Here is a 20,651-nt window from a genome sequence, read left to right as displayed (position 1 = left end):
TAACCAAAAACTTTTTTTTTACATTTCACACTCAGTTCCGGTCCATTTTGAGTCATTTGTTTTTAAACAAATTAATGAAATGAATCATTCATGAAATCACTGAAAGTGCATGTTTTAAATATGACAATGTTTGTGTTTTCCAGATTTGACTGAAAAGGCTAGAAATGTAAGTAAAGAAATGAAATCTGTTCATCTGTCTCTCCTCCTCATCCCTGAGGCATCTGACGTTTGGTTTCTGACTGTTTCTCATCTGGTATTATTTTATTCATTTTCTACAAGCACTAAAATGTTTGTACATTACAAATCTTCCTAAAATGGCCTCTTTGATGCTCAGAAGTAAATGGCTTAAAAACATGAATGAGAATGAGAATGATCATCATCAGAATGAGTCCGAACCTGAAAATACCATTCCATTCAAGTTTTGTTAAGTGACAGTACACACTTGTGGCATCTACACAGCAAAATCTCCAGTTAAATAAACTCTGCTCAGAGTACATATTTTCCCTCTCTAAAGAGTGTTAAAGTAACTCTGAATCAGAGTTAAAGTTAATGATAAATAAGTGATTAATTAAGTGATGATTGAGCATTAGTGATGAACACTTACTGTTAACAAGCAGAATCACTGAAGGAAAGAGAAACAACAAGAACAGAAAAAGAAAAACACGAGAACTACAACTGACTTCAACCACAGCTAGGATGACCAGACATCCCGAAAAATTTGGGACAGCCCCGAAATCTAATCTGTTGTCCTGAATCACGAATCCGGCCGTAATTGTCCCTAAAATTATACTAAAGCAAAATATTGAGTATTTATTGTCTGATAAAGCATTAAAAACTGTGCGTGGACTCGTCCTGCAGCCAGCCCCACCGGCTGCTCATTGGCTGCAGCATCTTTTTTGTTTCTTTTTTTGACGTTCTACAAAGATACCGTAGTCGTAGTAAGCTGATTTTCATTCATTCGTTTCGTTGACATGGCTGGTGTACCGGAACCCCGACACGCCGCTAAAAAGTAAAAACGTCTCTGCAGGTACTGGGAGGAGTGGGAGGCGAAGCATCCATGTATCCATAGTAGGCTCTCTTTTTATTGAGGTGGGAACTTTATATTTATCTTTGTAATGAAAACAAATTGCGCGAACACAGAAACATTCAGTAAATTTTATTTTATAGAAAATGCATAGTAAATCGATCACCGAAAATCATTTTGGGCGGTGTCACGATTATGTTTTCATCCCTCACTTGTGTTTCCCAGTCTGTGTTTCCCGCCACTATCTGTTACCATGGACACTGATCACCTTCCTCACAGCTGCCCATCGTTTGTGTTAATCATTACTGTGTATTTAAGTTCCTGCCTGTATTCTGTTCATTGTCCGGTATTGTTCGTGTTTCACATGCTGTCGCACCTGTTCGCCTGTTCCCGTGCATCTATTAAGTGTTTGAACTACTTTCATCTTCGTCTTCCTTACTACGAGCCGTGACAGGCGGGAATTAATGTAAACGCAGATATCGGATACCAGTCCTGTCTGAAGTGAATGTAAACAGGAGGGCCAAAAATTGGATATGGTCAAAAGATCGGATCTGTGCATTAAGACTTGCAGTGTAAATACAGCAAGTGTTTCCTTTAGATGGGCAATTTGACTCTTGGCTTTTTATGTGAGTTTGTGGTCTTTGTAACAGTGTTTAACAAAATACATAATTTGTTGCAAAGGAAGCCAGAAACAAAGATGATCAGTTTGTTAGCATCATAAAGCAGAATAATTCACTGATCTGATCCCTGACCAAAAGATTTGTTATTGATAGACTATATTCACCAACAACACTTTCTTGAAACAGATCAGACATTATGTACTTTTTTTTAGACACACACAGACATCAAAAATCAACAATCTCAACAATGGTGACATGCTTCATGCCGCAATGCATGCTGGGAGCAATGAGTTTTATACTATGATGGCTCCCAGCATGCATTGTGGCATGATGCAGGTCACCATTGTTGAGATTCATATGCTGATTATTGATGTCTGTTTTTGTCTAAAGATTTTTTTACATAATGTATTTTAAAAATCAAAATTCAGAATGTCTGATCTGTGGCCAGTAAGAATTGTTGGTGAATATAATCAATTAACAAGAAATAACCCCTTTTGGTCAGTGATATTCTACTATATGATGCTGAAAACTATTATCATCTGATCATCTTTGTTTCTGGTTCCCTTTGCAACAAATTATGTGTTTTGTTAAACACTGTTACAAAGACCATAAACTCACATAACAAGCCAAGAGTCAAACTGCCGAACTAAATGAAACACCGATCACCATAATGGTGATCAAATATTTTCAATAAAACATCAACATCTAAAGCTATGTTAATTCTCAAAATGAACTTCTGTAGATGAAAGGTAGAAATAAAGTCAAACTGGTTATTAATAAGTAAAGCTAGTAATGCTGTTTGTTGAGTTTAATCCTCCTCTGCTGAGATCTTCAGAGATTTACTGTCTTCTTTTCTCTTCAGTTGATGTCATCTAGGCTGTGGTTGAACTCAGTTGTAGTTCTTGTGTTTCTCTTTTTCTGTTCTTGTTGTTTCTCTTTCCTTCAGTGATTCTGCTTGTTAACAGCAGGTGTTCATCACTAATGCTCAATCATCACTTAATTATCATTAACTTTAATTCTGATTCAGAGTTACTTTGACATTCTTTAGAGAGGGACCATAAGTACTGAGCAGAGTTCATTTAAAGGTGCAGTCTGTATGAATGACAACTCGTGGTAAAAATAGGTACTGCAGTCTAATTCAAAACATCTGAGATCATGCTTTCTCCCGCTTCCTGCTCCTCAGACTGAGGAGTGAAAAAGTTACATACAGCACCTTTAACTCTGGGTATTTTGGTATCTGGGAATTCAACTATTATAATTTTTTTTACAAAATAGCCTGCTTGTAAAACTGCAAGTGAAATCCTACACTACCCATAACCGTTAAACAGGATTAAAGTATAGCACAGAGACGAGCTTCACTTACATTTGTAGAACATTTAAACAAAAAAATAGTTGAATATTCTATACCAGATGGGAAAGCAGCAGAATGTCCCCATATTTGTCCTTGTGTTTTCACATCCGCCAGCTCCAGTAGAACAGCTAGTCTCGCTGCTTCAGGGGAATCTGTTGCTTACTGTTTGTGGTGTTGTGCGGCGCGTGTGCGTGTCATTGCGTACGGTACGGTTAGGTGCTGAATCTGGTGAAGCGCGGTGAACACTTTTCTTGGAGCCCTGAGGAAGAGCGCAAGCGTCAGGAGAGCTGGCAGCAAGAGCAGGAACGCATGCTTCAGGTACAGCGGCTGGAGCCAACAGAGCCAGACACCTGAGCATGCTTCATACAGCACCGACTGTGGACTAACCAGACACCTGAGCATACTTCATACAGCACCGACTGTGGACTAACCAGACACCTGAACATGCTTCATACAGCACCGACTGTGGACTAACCAGACACCTGAACATGCTTCATACATCACCGACTGTGGACTAACCAGACACCTGAGCATGCTTCATACAGCACCGACTGTGGACTAACCAGACACCTGAGCATGCTTCATACATCACCGACTGTGGACTAACCAGATACCTGAAAATGCTTCATACAACCCCGTGTGTGGACTAACCAGACACCTGAACATTATTCATACATCACCAACTGTGGACTAACCAGACACCTGAACATGCTTCATACATCACCAACTGTGGACTAACCAGACACCTGAACATGCTTCATACATCACCAATTGTGGACTAACCAGATACCTGAACATGCTTCATACAACCCCGACTGTGGACTAACCAGACACCTGAACATGCTTCATACATCACCAACTGTGGACTAACCAGATACCTGGACATGCTTCATACAACCCCGACTGTGGACTAACCAGATACCTGAACATACATCATACAACCCCGACTGTGGACTAACCAGACACCTGAGCATGCTTCATACATCACCGACTGTGGACTAACCAGACACCTGAGCATGCTTCATACATCACCGACTGTGGACTAACCAGACACCTGAACATGCTTCATACATCGCCGACTGTGGACTAACCATACACCTGAGCATGCTTCATACATCACCAACTGTGGACTAACCAGACACCTGAGCATGCTTCATACATCCCTGACTGTGGACCAACCAGACACCTGAGCATGCTTCATACATCACCGACTGTGGACTACCCGACACCTGAACATGCTTCATACATCACCAACTGTGGACTAAACAGACACCTGAACATGCTTCATACATCACCGACTGTGGACTAACCAGACACCTGAACATGCTTCATACATCACCAACTGTGGACTAACCAGACACCTGAACATGATTCATACATCACCGACTGTGGACTAACCGGACACCTGCACATGCTTCATCAGCACCGACTGTGGACTGACCAGACACCTGAACATGCTTCATACATCACCAACTGTGGACTAACCAGACACCTGAACATGCTTCATTCATCACCAACTGTGGACTAACCAGACACCTGAACATGCTTCATACATCACCAACTGTGGACTAACCAGACACCTGAACATGCTTCATACATCACCAACTGTGGACTAACCAGACACCTGAACATGCTTCATACATCACCGACTGTGGACTAACCAGACACCTGAACATGCTTCATACATCACCAACTGTGGACTAACCAGACACCTGAACATGCTTCATACATCACCAACTGTGGACTAACCAGACACCTGAGCATGCTTCATACATCACCAACTGTGGACTAACCAGACACCTGAACATGCTTCATACATCACCAACTGTGGACTAACCAGAGACCTGAACATGCTTCATACATAACAGACTGTGGACTAACCAGACACCTGCACATGCTTCATACATCACCAACTGTGGACTAACCAGACACCTGAGCATGCTTCATACATCAGCGACTGTGGACTAACCAGACACCTGAGCATGCTTCATACATCCCCAACTGTGGATTAACCAGACACCTGAACATGCTTCATACATCACCAACTGTGGACTAACCAGACACCTGAACATGCTTCATACATCCCCGACTGTGGACTAACCAGACACCTGAGCATGCTTCATACATCACCGACTGTGGACTAACCAGACACCTGAGCATGCTTCATACATCACCGACTGTGGACTAACCAGACACCTGAGCATGCTTCATACATCCCAGACTGTGGACTAACCAGACACCTGAGCATGCTTCATACATCACCGACTGTGGACTAACCAGACACTTGAACATGCTTCATACATCACCGACTGTGGATTAACCAGACACCTGAGCATGCTTCATACATCCCCGACTGTGGACTAACCAGACACCTGAGCATGCTTCATACATCACCGACTGTGGACTGACCAGACACCTGAACATGCTTCATACATCACCAACTGTGGACTAACCAGACACTCAAGTTGCTTAAGCATATAATAAAGAATTCACTTTCAAAGAAAATTCTGTCGTTAGCATGTCCAAGCTGCTTTTTTCAATGTAATGAAAGTATATGGGGACCAAAAACAACCATGGTCACCGTTCACTTTCATTACAGAGATAAATCATACTACTAGATAACTCGTTTAGTGCCATTTTAAGACCGAAGGAATGAAAGATGGCAGAATTTTCGTTGTTGGCTGAGCAATCCCTTTAAGTTGCATGCTTAAGTTTCCTTCTCCATTTCCTAAAACAATTGACTTTAATGTATATTTATTTATAGAGATTATGTCAGAAGACATGCTCTAAAAGAGGTGATCTAGTTTACTGGAATGCTATTAATCACTTCATCCTGACTCACAGTAGTGAGCAAAAAAACGATCAAAATCGATGGATGACAAGAGGATGCATGTTTTAGCTGTTGTAACTCACTATGTTGCCTGTTTATCAGCGACCCCAAAAGTATTTTTTTCACCCAAAAATGAAAATTATGTCATATTTTACTCACTCTCATATCTTTACAAACCTTTTTGCATTTCTGTCTTCCGTGGAAGACAAACAGCATTGGACCCCATTGACTTTAAAGGCACACTATGCAGGATTTCTGTTTTTATCAAACAGCGACCCCCAGAGTCGCTGTAGAGTATTGTATTTAACGTTACTGTCGTAAATACCACTCACGCAGAGCGTCTCTGCACTCACGGCCTATCATGGGCGTACAAAATTACCACTACTAAATTAGTTTTATGAAAGAAGGGATCTGTCGCTTGGGCGAAAAGCTTGAGATTTACTCATTTAGGCTATGGGGTTCCATTTAGCTTTGGTTTGTAGCCTGTTAGCTTCATCTGCCCATAGTTAGCTTCTACTAAACAGCGAAAATAATGACAAAGACATATGACTGTATACGTGGAGCAAAAAGTTCACTTACCAGTCTAATAATAAAGTTGAGAGAAGAGAATCGGTTTAACATCTAGCTTCTTCTTTCAACCTGCACCAACGAGCAAACTCCTTTCCAAGATCGACTCTTGTTTTTCCTCGAGCATGATCCCTCGCGCGTTTTCTCTTTGTTGCCTCCGCAGACGCAGTTTTACATTTTTTCCTTGCCTCAGCCATGGCCAGGAGTCGAGCATGCGGAAAAGTAGTAGCAAAAGCCTTAGCTCCATGAGTATATATAGCCTGTGGTCACGTGACGGTCGTAAAGCGAAACGTTCTCCAGGCATTCTCCAGGTCACATGACCTGGCCAAAGACGGTGCGCCTTCTCCAAACTTACATAGGCGTTTTTTAAAGAGGGCAGCCCCGCTCGGAGCATTGATAATGTCAAGCGCTATATATGGGCCTGAGGAATCATTTAAAATAACTCATATGCGTCAACTCTTTAGGTCACAAAGTCCGCAGTGTGCCTTTAATTAAACATGGGGGAAAACACTGAGAGATTTCTTAAAATGTCTTCTTTATGTTCAACAGCAGAAAGAAAGTCAAACAGGTTTAAAAGGACATGATGGAGTGAAAGATGACAGAATTGGCATTTAAGAGTGTCTCAAAAGTTTAAAAACTTGTTTAATTCTCTCTAATTAGAGCTCATGGATTTGAACTAAAATTCTAACCAAATATTTTTTCATTTAACAACACTCTGATCATAAGCAGCAAAACACAAAGCATAACTAAAAACCAGCATGATACACGAGTCGCTGCTTAAGATAGACACCCCTGCGTGTGTGTGTGAGAGAGAGAGAGAGAGAGTGTGTGTGTGTGTGTGTGTGTGTGTGTGTGTGTGTGTGTGTGTGTGTGTGTGTGTGTGTGTGTGTGTGTGCGTGTGCGTGTGTGCGTGTGTGTTGATTTTCATAATCCCAAGCACTTTGCCTTAACCTTGTTTACTCTATACTGATGTAAAAGAGCCTAATAATGATATGAAGAAGACATGGCTATTAAAGGTACAATATGTAAGAATTTTGTATCAAAATATCAAAAAACCACTTGCCCAGTGTTATATATTTGTGACCAGTCACGGAAACTAGGGACACAAGTCGGTTCTGGGGCATTTTGAGTTATTCGTAGATTCTGAAAGTGTAATCTCCAAGCTTTCCAACGATGTGTAACATGTGGAAATCTGATAATATTTGGAGAAGTTGTGGCCATTTGAAAGGAGGCACTTAAAAAAGCTCAAAGATGAGAAAACGACCTCTAAAGATTGTGCAGTTCTCACCTGTCTCTGCTGCTGGGGGTGACAATAGAGCTCATTTACATCTCATTTAGATAAGCCATACCCCCTGTAAAGCTCCTCCATGTGCTTTACAGCTTTTTTTACACTTCGAATGAGTGCACTTCTGCCGCACTAGGCGAAAAACAATTGTGCTGCCCCTCTATTTGCAACGTACCAGCAACAACACACAAAGACCAATAATGCCATATAGCCTGCATATAACGCGAAACCAGCAACAACACATAAAGACCAATATGCCATATACATATAACGCAAAACCAGCAACAACACACAAAGACCAATATGCCATATACATATAACACAAAACCAGCAACAACACACAAAGACCAATATGCCATATACATATAACACAAAACCAGCAACAACACACAAAGACCAATATGCCATATACATATAACGCAAAACCAGCAACAACACACAAAGACCAATAAGCCATAGGCCTATATAACGCAAATAGTGCGCAACGCTCGTGTGCCGAAAATGTCAACAATATTAAAGTTTATGCAGGAGGCAAATACCTGCTGGCATTTTTCTTTAAGCAGTTATGACAAGAATTTTTCAAATAATCACATTTCACCTCCTCAAATTACTGTTGCAAACCTCTTTACACCACTTTCTTATGTGCGTATACACACACAAATGAAATGTCCGCAAGCACATTATATCATCAGCAGGTTCAGCATCTTAAATAACGACTAAAGAGCAAATGAAGCTTAACTTACATTTCAGAAACGCGCACGGCGGGCCTTCATCGCAGCAAAGGTCTTAACTGCATCCTCTATTTCGATTCTCTGTGCCAGTTCATGTTCTATGGAGATTGTTGCCAGTCCATTAACTCTGTTCCCTGTTCACAAAACGTTCCCCATTCAAAGCAATCGGGACGTCACATATGAAACAGCCAGCCACCGCTGTCAGCGAGCCGAGCCGTCGTATTCAAGCACTGAGGGCGCGCGCGCCGCACCCATACCTCCGGTTCAGTTTCCCGAGCCCACGAAGTGCGGCGAAAACATTTTCGGTGTAACTGCCACGGTTCATTTCGTCTGCGACAATCTTTGCGGCATCCATCTTCATTGAGTTTTTATATAAGATAGAGCCGGCCAGAGCACAGCATAATAAGTAGCCATGCGGTTCACTTGGATGGCGGGGGCAAAAGCGCCGGGTTATTCAGTATGGATATACACACAGACAATGACACGTCACGCCCCTACTGCATGCTAGAATCTCCGAAAACAAGCCGATTTCAACCTCAAAATGTAAGCTTTTAAATATACCAATACTGCTATCTCAAACATGGAGAGGCTTCTTCGTGATTTCAATTAACAGATTCTGCAAAAAATTGAAATTCACCAATTTTGAAAAAAAACTCTTCTTTCTCATTTTGCTCGAAAGTTGTGCTGCCGACTTGTGTCCCTGGTTTCTGTGACGGGTCACATTTCTTTCAATTGTGTACTTACATTATCCTAAATGTTTCCAAGAATTTGTAAATTCAGAGAAATTCACAATTTTAAATAGTGCCCGTCCATGTTCACTTGTCGCTGTTAATGATGTAATATCCGCGTTATCCCTTGTTCCCGCTCGTACTGCCGTAGTAACCATGGCGACAGACGTGGACAACTGCGTTACGTCTAGCGGCGCGCTCACTCTTTGTTGTTTCGTTCAAACATTATGGACCATGGCAAGCAGACTTTGGGACAAAAGGAGAAATAAAACGAGGATCAATATCACCGTGGCGTTTTCGAGATGCCGAGAGCTAGCGTCCGCGGCTAACTTCCACTCAACAAAGATGTCGGTCTTGCTAAACTTTTAGACAGGTGAGCAAATGTACATAAAACTAATCAATGATCAATGAACACAACATGATGAAGTGTTAGAATATGATCAGTATGTTATTATAATGTTGATCTAGCTTACTGCTAGTCTCATACAGCCAACAAACTAACACATAGAATAACATTATAACACACTCAAGTGCAGTTTAGAGTGATAGTGTAACATTAGACCAAGTGAAACAGCTCTGCGTTACCTCACAAGCTTCATTAGTCTAATAAACTGACCGGTGTGAGTAGTAATCCAGCACTCGCGTGTGGTTCGGTAGAAGGAAATGTCCTTATTCCTTTATATCCGCGGGACTCGCGTGTGGCGCTGAGATCTGTCTCTCATTAGCAATCGTGACCTGCTTCACACCACAGTCATGTTAAAAACATCAATGTATTCACTCATCCATAAACATTATTAGATCCATCAGCATGACAACAAGTCCCATGAATCCGCTTATGCGTCATCAACCTACACCTTTGTTATTGTAAGAGGCTAGCGACCCCTAGCGGGGAAAAAAAATACATATTGTATCTTTAAAGAGCCATTTGGAGTTTCAAGTGTTAGAGGGTCTCCTAAAGGCATTTGTATATTCTGCATTAATGTATGAAATGCATGTGTGTGTTCACAGGAGAAGTATCGGCGTGAACAGGAGAAGTTGAAGCAGGAATGGGAGCAGGCGCAGAAGGAAGTGGAAGAGGAGGAGAGGCGGTACCATGAGGAGGTGAAGTTCCTCTCTTTACAGGTCTTGAAGTTTGCACATCTCCCATTGACTGACATCGGAACAATATTTTCTACCATTCAAAATGTAACCGATAGCACTGACGGCATTGTAATATTTGCATACTGAATTGATATTGGTTTTCTTCCTTACTTTTTTTTCACATACTTAAAGGGCACCTATTATGCTTTTCAGATATGACCTTTCATGCAGTGTCATAGAGCTGTTTGTGAATGTAAAAGCTCTGTAAAGTTTTAAAGATAAAAGTTCAGATAAATAAAGTTATTGTCTCCCAAAAAAAAAATGTATTCTGAACTTTCTGAAACTAGTCGTCAGTAATTCCAGTCTCACTTCCTGCTATATAACTACATAACATTATAACACATTTGCATAATACCAGTCTACGGTCTTCATTGGCTGAACAGCAATCTCGTAGCTCCGCCCTCAAACACTGTAGTTTATCTGAGACTGGAAGAATTTGGTTTGTGTTGTTCATGTCGAGAAAACGCTGTTTTCTGCTGACAAAGCAAATCCACTTTGATGAGACTTATTCGGTAAAACCCGTGCCATCGTTACTGTTCGTATCACTGTGATCAAGAGATGATATTCAGATATGATAATGAGCTTTTTTGACCAATCACAACAGACTGGGCCATCTGACCAATCACAGCAGAGTAGACCAATCACAACAGACTGGGTCATCTGACCAATCAGAGCAGAGTAGACAAATCACAACAGACTGGGTCATCTGACCAATCACAGCAGAGTAGCCCAATCACAACAGACTGGGCCATCTGACCAATCAGAGCAGAGTAGACCAATCACAACAGACTGGTTCATCTGACCAATCAGAGCAGAGTAGCCCAATCACAACAGACTAGGCCATCTGACCAATTAGAGCAGAGCAGACCAATCACAACAGACTGGGCCATCTGACCAATCAGAGCAGAGTAAACCAATTACAACAGACTGGGCCATCTGACCAATCACAGCAGAGTAGACCAATCACAACAGTGTGGGCCATCTGACCAATCACAGCAGAGTAGCCCAATCACAACAGACTGGGCTATCTGACCAATCAGAGCAGAGTAGACCAATCACAACAGACTGGGTCATCTGACCAATAAGAGCAGGGTAGCCCAATCACAACAGACTGGGTCATCTGACCAATCAGAGCAGAGTAGACCAATCACAACAGACTGGGTCATCTGACCAATCAGAGCAGAGTAGCCCAATCACAACAGACTGGGTCATCTGACCAATCACAGCAGAGTAGACCAATCACAACAGACTGGGTCATCTGACCAATCAGAGCAGAGTAGACCAATCACAACAGACTGGGTCATGCGACCAATCAGAGCAGAGTAGACCAATCACAACAGACTGGGTCATCTGACCAATCACAGCAGGGTAGCCCAATCACAACAGACTGGGACATCTGAACAATCAGAGCAAAGTAGACCAATCACAACAGACTGGGTCATGCGACCAATCAGAGCAGAGTAGACCAATCACAACAGACTGGGTCATCTGACCAATCACAGCAGAGTAGCCCAATCACAACAGACTGGGACATCTGACCAATCAGAGCAGAGTAGACCAATCACAACAGACTGGGTCATCAGACCAATGAGAGCAGAGTAGACCAATCACAACAGACTGGGTCATCTGATCAATCACAGCAGAGTAGACCAATCACAACAGACTGGGTCATCTGACCAATCAGAGCAGAATAGACCAATCACAACAGACTGGGTCATGCGACCAATCAGAGCAGAGTAGACCAATCACAACAGACTGGGTCGTCTGACCAATCACAGCAGAGTAGAACAATCACAACAGACTGGGTCATCTGACAAATCAGAGCAGAGTAGACCAATCACAACAGACTGGGTCATCTGACCAATCACAGCAGAGTAGAACAATCACAACAGACTGGGTCATCTGACCAATCAGAGCAGAGTAGACCAATCACAACAGACTGGGTCATCTGACAAATCAGAGCAGAGTAGACCAATCACAACAGACTGGGTCATCTGACCAATCACAGCAGAGTAGAACAATCACAACAGACAGGATCATCTGACCAATCAGAGCAGAGTAGACCAATCACAACAGACTGGGTCATCTGACCAATCACAGCAGAGTAGAACAATCACAACACACTGGGTCATCTGACCAATCAGAGCAAAGTAGACCTATCACAACAGACTGGGTCATCTGACCAATCAGAGCAAAGTAGACCAATCACAACAGACTGGGTCATCTGACCAATCAGAGCAGAGTAGACCAATCACAACAGACTGGGTCATCTGACCAATCACAGCAGAGCAGACCAATCACAACAGACTGGGTCATCTGACCAATCACAGCAGAGTAGACCAATCACAACAGACTGGGTCATCTGACCAATCACAGCAGAGTAGACCAATCACAACAGACTGGGTCATCTTACCAATCACAGCAGAGTAGACCAATCACAACAGACTGGGTCATCTTACCAATCACAGCAGAGTAGACCAATCACAACAGACTGGGACATCTGACCAATCACAGCAGAGTAGACCAATCACAACAGACTGGGTCATCTGACCAATCAGAGCAGAGTAGCCCAATCACAACAGACTGGGTCATCTGACCAATCAGAGCAGAGTAGCCCAATCACAACAGACTGGGTCATCTGACCAATCAGAGCAGAGTAGCCCAATCACAACAGACTGGGTCATCTGACCAATCAGAGCAGAGTAGCCCAATCACAACAGACTGGGTCATCTGACCAATCAGAGCAGAGTAGCCCAATCACAACAGACTGGTTATGAGAAAGTTCAAGTGTTTTGATGTCTGTAACTCTGTTGTCTGAGACTCCAAAACAAAGTTAGAGGCAGTATAAATATGCTTAGTCTTTTATAGCATCTGATTTTAATCTTAGATTTGGTTGATATTACTAATTGGGTTGATTGTTACACATGACATATAACTTAATCACAATATCTGGTCTGCTATATCACATAAGCATAAATGATTGAAATTTGCATTATATTGTGACGCTGGTAAAAAATGTTGCTGGAATCCTGGCAGAAATCCTTGAAACATCACTCACTACAAAATGTGCTATGGTAACATACTGTACTTTCTGCCAGAACAGCATAGTTATAACTGTTATTGTGACTACCATGAAATCATAATACATGATTCTGAGATCCTCAAACAGTGTGAAAGCATTCTGACCATGGTACATTTTTGTAAGATACTTTACATGGCATCACACCACTGAAACGTGAAAGGTTTCACTACTTGTTTGCTCTTAGAAGCTTTGCTTTGCCAGTGACTGTGTTTGTGTGGTCGATACAGGAGAGGAAGATTCTGGAGGAGACCTTGACCCCCCTGACCCTGCTGACCCCTGTGACCCCCCTGACCCCTGTGACCCCGGTGACCCCTCCCTCACCGACGGCACCGCTAGTCCTTCCCAAATCACAAAACACTTTGCACTCCCAGCCCGAGCGGGAACACAGGCTGGCGCCAGTGGAGAACCAGACGGTGAGACTTCAGCGAATGACGATAAATGATGTCCTTAATGTGTGTGTGGACGACACTGACTGTGTTCTCCTCCAGCAGAGCTCTGAGAACTGCAGACGAAGGGAAAACGGCATCGGTGAAGCAGCGCAGACACACACACACAGTTTACAGATGACAGTAAGGTCTGGGACAACAACTCCAGCAGTCCACTAGAAGGAAAAGTTCACCCAAAAAATTTTATTCTGCCATTATTTGTCATTCCAAACCTTCTAGCTGTTACTTTTTTTAGAGTGTCAAAGTAACTCTGAATCAGAGTTAAAGTTAATGATAATTAAGTGATTAATTAAGTGATAATTGAGCATTAGTTATGAACACCTGCTGTTAACAAGCAGAATCACTGAAGGAAAGAGAAACAACAAGAACAGAAAAAGAGAAACACAAGAACTACAACTGACTTCAACCACAGCCTAGATGACATCAACTGAAGAGAAAAGAAGACAGTAAATCTCTGAATAACTCAGCAGAGGAGGATTAAACAACTCATAAACAGCATTACTAGCTTTACTTATTAATAACCAATTTGACTTTATTTCTGCCATTCATCTGCAGAAGTTCATTTTGAGAATTAACAGAGCTTTAGATGTTGATGTTTGTTTTCAGAAAGAAACAGGTCATGTGACAAGAACCAACCAATCAGCTTCACCATTTCAGTAACGACATTGAAAGCTCAATCAACATGAAGGATGGGGTGCACATAAACACTACAGGGTTTTTTCCCTTCTCCGTAAATAAATCTTGTAGCAGAGCTACGGCAAGAGTTTTGATGGTGATGGTGAAATCCATTACAGAAACTTACTCGTCGTGGTGGAGAGCGCAGTTCATGGTTGCATAGCAACGACGGACGCCACAGGAGCAAAAGCGCTTTGGAAAAGAGGAGACAGACACTTTCCACACGTTTTTAAACACGATACGTGAACGGCTCCTAAAATTGAAGCCCTTCCTGAGTCTCTCCGTACAGCTGCACTCGCTACTGGTTATTCTGGGATTCTGGATGAGTGAGATTGGCCTGTTTTGTTATTTTTGGAGTTTCTGAAGCTCGTGTAAAGACTCCTTAGGGGAGACTTAAAGGGACACACACAAAATCTGAGCCTTTTTGCTCAGAGCCAAAAAGAGGCAAATTCGACAAGCTGTAATAAATGATCTGGTATTTTGAGCTGAAATTTCACAGACACATTCTGGGGACACCATAGATTTATATCACATCTTGTGAAAAGGAGTAAAATATCTCACCTTTAATGGAAAAGAGCCACATGAAGTTTTGTGTTGCATGGAAAAATAACAGTATACGGATTTGGAACAACATGAAGAATTTTTGGGTGAATTTAAACATTTGCAAACTTTTTCAAACTCACCATTATAACTAAAGAGGCTGTTTTCTGCATGTTTGCACAGCATTTCTCCTCAGCCGGGCTGTGTGCCGGTGGGTCCGAGAGGAGGGGGACGAGGGGAGCCACTGCCGTCTCTTCAGGGTGAGTCCTTTAGGAGCGCTCAGTGATGACACGCTGGGTGACACAATGTCTTTTCTTTTTTTTTAAATGGGAGGAAATTGCACAGTAAAATGTGGATAACATTATATTTTTAGTTATTAAATTGGTTATTTAAAATATCTTACTACAGTGCATTTAATATCAACATTTTGAGTCTGTAGATTTGTAGTCCAAGTTTCTGTCTATTCTGGTTGAAGTACACCGTTTGACATTTGTGTGTTGCTAAATTAGCAAAGTTAATATACAAATAACAATACTTGTTCCATCCGTTCATTTTAATCAGATTTGCATTTTACATGGGTACATTAATAAATGTGTTTTTATACCGAAAATATTTTGACATTTTTAAAATGTACTACTATCTGAATTGTCTGAAACTTGGTGACTTTTGTGGCACTTGCTATAGGAAAAATAAAATCATGAACATGATTCAAAACAGTGAAATGGTTTGAACAATAGTCTGCTGTTGAGAATACAGAGCAATGTTGGGGAGTACAATCTACAATTGGGCTACAGCAGTCATTGATAATATCCAAACATACAGTACATCTCAAAAGCAATACACAGCCCTGTATGTATATTAATATAGGGCTATACAGCCATCTAGTGGTGACATCTTGATATTACATAAGATTTACTCCCATCAAATGCCTTCAATTAGCCTTACATGCAGTGGATTATAAATACCTGTGCTCTAATTTTAACCTAATTTAAATTATTTGGGGGGAAAAATAATGTTTTTTCATTAAATTTGGTATAGACATAAATTCTGCTTAATTTAGAGGTGACCATTGTCTACTACCATCAAATATTAAATATTATAGAAACTTAATATAGTATATTCATTTAATTTAAGAAGAAAATAATCGGTGGTCAAATCAGGCCGAAGACAATGAGCACAACACCACGAGAATCACATCGATCATCATCCAGGCGAGTGTGTTATAAACTGTTCGTTTCTTTACTTGTTTGATATTCTACAGATACACCACTGGGCAACAGAGAGCAGAGTGAGACCTGGAACAAGAATACATCACAACCAAAACCTGGTGGACGCAAGAGGTGTGTGTGTGTGTGTGTGTGTCCGTATGTGTGTGTGTGTGTGTGTTTGTGTGTCCATTGTGTGTTCTTTCATTGAGTTATGTATTCATACACAAGCTGCAATGTGTGCTTTAAAGTTTAAATGATTTCATGTTTGTGATTTTGTTGAATTCATCCTCATGGCTGAAGCTTGAAGCTATTCCGAGTGCGCGCGTGTGTGTGTGTGTGTGTGTGTGTGTGTGTGTGTGTGAGATGAGGGCTGAACACTGCATGTGACTCTTCATCCTCAGGTTTGACTCTATAGAGAACACTGGGCCACATCCCTCATCCTCACCTTCATTCACAGACACACAAACACCTCCATCTCCAAACAGGTACAGCACAGTTCCTCTGAGCTGAATGAAGAAGTACACACTGAGTAAAGTACATACTGTAAAGTACACACTGTAAAGTACACACTGTAAAGTACACACTGTAAAGTACACACTGTAAAGTACACACTGTTCTGCTCTGCAAACCAGCGTTGATAAACACACTTCAGTTGAACACTAGTTGTGGTGCTGCTGTCTTTAATTACAGTCCTGTTTTTATTCAATGACTTTATAAGTTTGCTCTTGTTGTGTGTGTGTGTGTGTGTGTGTGTGTGTGTGTGTGTGTGTGTGTGTGTGTGTGTGTGTGTGTGTGTGTAGGTCTGTCAGTGGGAAGAAACTGTGTTCAAGTTGTGGTCAGCCGCTTGGCAAAGGTGCCGCCATGATCATCGAGACTCTCAGCCTGTTCTTCCACATTCAGTGCTTCAAGGTATGAGTCCGGAAAACACCTGGACAAGTACACATGCAAATATATTATCTCACCAACGACAATACCTATAACTATAAAGCGACACTGGAATCACTTTCAGAAAGAATTTTTTCCCCTTTAATGAACGATAAAACATTGACAGCCAATCAGAATCCATCCTGCTTTAAAGCGACAGAAGACAAAACTGCAGCATGTTTATAATAAACAAAACGGCATTGTTTTAGTTAGTCATCATAATAGTTATCTTCTTGGTGTGAACATGCCTCAATATCTATTAGAGATCTTGGGATGAATATTCTGGATCCTACTCTGTGTAAAGATTATCCATAATAGTGTAAACGTCTCGGTTACGAATGTAACCCTAGTTCCCTGATAGGGAATGAGACGCTGCGTCAAACGCTGTGTGAACGCCCCTGCGTTGTGCGTCATGAAGCACGTATGGACTCAGCCCAATGGAGAGATGGAACGTCATAGGCGGGTGACGTCATCGACCAGGAAACTATAAAGCACCCCACAAACACAAGCGCAACAGCTTCTGATAGGCCTGAAGGAAGCGCTAGCAGGAATGCCGGGAGTATGGTGGAATGACGCAGCGTCTCGTTCCCTATCAGGGAACTAGGGTTACATACGTAACCGAGACGTTCCCTTTCAAGGGAACTCGAGCTGCGTCAAACGCTGTGGGAACGCTAATACGTCGCCATATTACCAAGTGACCACCATGTGAGAACTAGCGCACAGAGGATGAGAGCACCTGTGCCCCAGGGGTAGAACTTAAGTCTAGGTAGTAGAACTTAATGAAAGTATGCGGTGAAGACCATCCAGCCGCATCACAAAAGTCACTGAGGGAAACTCCTGACAGTAAGGCTTTAGAAGCCGCCATACTCCTGGTAGAGTGGGCTCGTACAGCCAAAGGTGAAGGCTGACCAGCCGACTCATAGGCAAGTGAGATAGCTTCGACCACCCAGTTGCTCATTCTCTGTTTAGACGCGGGACACCCCTTCTTGGGTGGCCCAAAGCACACAAATAGTTGTTCTGACTTCCTCCACAGGGCAGTTCTGTGGACATAGGCGTCTAACGCCCTAACAGGGCAGAGTAAATTAAGATTCTCCTGGTCAGACGACAGAAATGGAGGAGGACAAAAGGCCTGCAGAACTTTAGGTCTAACAACATTAGTAGGGACCTTGGGAACGTAACCTGGTCTAGGATGCAGAAAAGCCTTAACCATGCCAGGCGAAAATTCCAGGAACAAGGGTGAAACCGACAGAGCCTGCAAATCTCCGATTCTCTTTAGTGAGGAGATAGCAAGAAGAAAGATAGGCTTAAACGTGAGAAACTTCTCAGGAACTTCTTCGATAGGTTCAAGAGGAGCTAGGGAAAGACCTTCTAATACGATGGCCAGATCCCAGGCTGGCACCCTCGTACGAACTGCTGGCCTCAGCCTCAGTGTGCCACGAAGGAAACGAGTTATAAGCGGGTGTCTCCCAAGAGAAACTCCACTGAAAGGTACGTGGTAAGCAGCCAGTGCCGCCACAAACACCTTTAGTGTGGAGGGGTATAGCCCTGTGGAGAAGCGCTCCTTCAGGAATTCCAGCACTGCACCCACTGGGCAGTTAACTGGGTCCTGCAGGTGCTCTCCACACCAAGAAGTGAAGAGTTTCCACTTCAAGGCATAAAGCTTCCTCGTGGATGGAGCTCTGGAGTGAAGAATGGTCTCAACAACCTCGGTTGAGAGACCAGAGTTCATGAGCTGGGCCCCCTCAGTGGCCAAGCCCACAATACTGGGCGGGGATGAAATATCATGCTGCCCGCCTGAGAGAGTAGATCCCTCCTGACCGGGAGCTCCAAGGGAGAGCCGTCCAGGAGAGAAATCAGGTCCGCAAACCATACTCGGGCCAGGCAGAACGGGGCTACTAATAGTAGGCTGACCCCGTCCTGGCGAACCCTCCTCCAGAACTCCAGGTAGCTGAGCAATAGGGGGAAAGGCGAACAGACGTGACCTCGGCCACGGCTGCACCATAGCGTCCAACCCCAGAGGGGCTGGATGGCTGATGGAAAACCACAGATAACAATGCGTGGTCTCCTTGGAAGCGAATAGGTCCACCTCGGCGCGACCGAAACTCAACCAAAGGAGCTCCACCACCTCGGGATGGAGTCTCCAATCCCCCGGCCTCGGCCCCTGTCTCGACAGGGAGTCTGCTACCACATTCAAATACCCAGGAAGATACATTGCTCTCAGAAAGAGTAACCTCCCTTGGGACCACAGGAGGATCTGACGGGCCAACTTGTAAAGCCGGCGAAACCGCAGGCCCCCCTGATGATTTATATAAGAGACCACCGACGTGTTGTCTCACTGAAATAACACATGATGACCTCTCAGGTCTGCTAGGAAGTGTTTCAGAGCCTGGAACACCGCCAACATCTCTAGACAATTTATAAGCCGTGATAGATGATGGTCCTGCGACAGCCCTTGGGCTGGACGACCACTCGTGACCGCCCCGCACCCTGTGAGGGAAGCATCCGTCGTTAGCGTTACGCGACGACAAAGAGCCCCAAACACAGACCCTTTGAATAGGAACAAAGTTTCTTTCCACATGACCAGAGCACAAAGGCAGCGCCGCGTGACTTTGACCGTGCGGAGCGGATTTCCCCTCGGGGAGAATCCCTTGGTCCTGAGCCACCACTGTAGCGATCTCATGTACAACAGGCCGCAAGGTATAACGTCGGACGCTGCTGCCATCAGACCCGACAGTCTCTAAAACTGTTTTACAGTACGTAGCTGGCCTAGCTTTACTTGTTTCACAGCTGAGAGAATCGAAACGATGCGGGTCGGAGCGAGTCGCGCCTGCATCGAAACCGAAACCCAAACGACAACCAGAAAAGTGGTCTTCTGAGAAGATAATACACTTTTCTTTGCGTTCAGCCTCAACCCCAACTTCCTGTTATGAACGAGAACGACATCTCAATGTCGAACCGCCATCTGCTCTGTCTGAGCTAAAATCAACCAATCGTTGATGTAATTGTGGACACGAACACCCTGAAGCCTCAGGGGCACTAGTGCTGCATCCATGCATTTCGTGAAAGTGCGGGGAGATAAAGCTAGGCCAAACGGAAGAACCCTGTGCTGGTACACCTCACCCCCGAAGGCGAACCTCAGGAACTTCCTGTGTTATGGAAGGATGGAAATGTGGAAGTACGCGTCCCTTAGATCTATCGTGACAGACCAGTCCTCGGATCTGATTTGTGACACGATCTGCTTGATTGTGAGCATCTTGAATTTTGGCTTCCCTACCGAGCGATTCAATAGGCGCAGGTCTAAAATTGGACGCAACCCCCCATCCTATTTTGGAACGATGAAATATCGGCTGTAATAGCCTGACTCCACACTGGGAGGAGGAACCCGTTCTATAGCCTCCTTTTGAAGGAGTGCTTTCACCTCTTGTTCCATAACCAGAGCCTGCTCGGGGCCCACCACTGTAGGCAGAACCCCTCTGAATCTTGGTGGACGACACCTGAAT

The 20,651-nt window shown here is 43.3% G+C and overlaps 1 protein-coding gene across 13 annotated transcripts in view; it reads left to right on the top strand.

Moving 5' to 3' along the window:
- Positions 1 to 20,651, top strand: part of limch1b (LIM and calponin homology domains 1b) — a 213,270-nt gene that overhangs the window by 187,306 nt on the left and 5,313 nt on the right. For 9 of the 13 annotated variants that reach the window (XR_013206033.1, XR_013206035.1, XM_077237735.1 and 6 more), the window contains 9 exons: positions 144 to 166; positions 3,212 to 3,313; positions 10,145 to 10,237; positions 13,586 to 13,771; positions 13,850 to 13,932; positions 15,203 to 15,279; positions 16,281 to 16,359; positions 16,629 to 16,712; positions 17,028 to 17,136. Coding sequence is in view for 10 of the 13 variants with exons in the window: in XM_077237735.1 (XP_077093850.1) it covers positions 144 to 166; positions 3,212 to 3,313; positions 10,145 to 10,237; positions 13,586 to 13,771; positions 13,850 to 13,932; positions 15,203 to 15,279; positions 16,281 to 16,359; positions 16,629 to 16,712; positions 17,028 to 17,136 (836 nt within the window). In the remaining 3 variants the exon portion in view is untranslated. The remainder of the gene's footprint in view (positions 1 to 143; positions 167 to 3,211; positions 3,314 to 10,144; positions 10,238 to 13,585; positions 13,772 to 13,849; positions 13,933 to 15,202; positions 15,280 to 16,280; positions 16,360 to 16,628; positions 16,713 to 17,027; positions 17,137 to 20,651) is intronic. The other 4 variants (XM_077237738.1, XM_077237737.1, XM_077237734.1 and 1 more) reach the window with 2 other exon arrangements.

This window comes from Siphateles boraxobius, unplaced genomic scaffold, assembly GCF_051911475.1.
Source record: "Siphateles boraxobius isolate OS27281-9 unplaced genomic scaffold, OSU_SipBor_1 207, whole genome shotgun sequence".
NCBI classification, from domain to species: Eukaryota; Metazoa; Chordata; class Actinopteri; order Cypriniformes; family Leuciscidae; genus Siphateles; species Siphateles boraxobius.
This window is presented reverse-complemented; position numbering and strand designations above follow the sequence as displayed.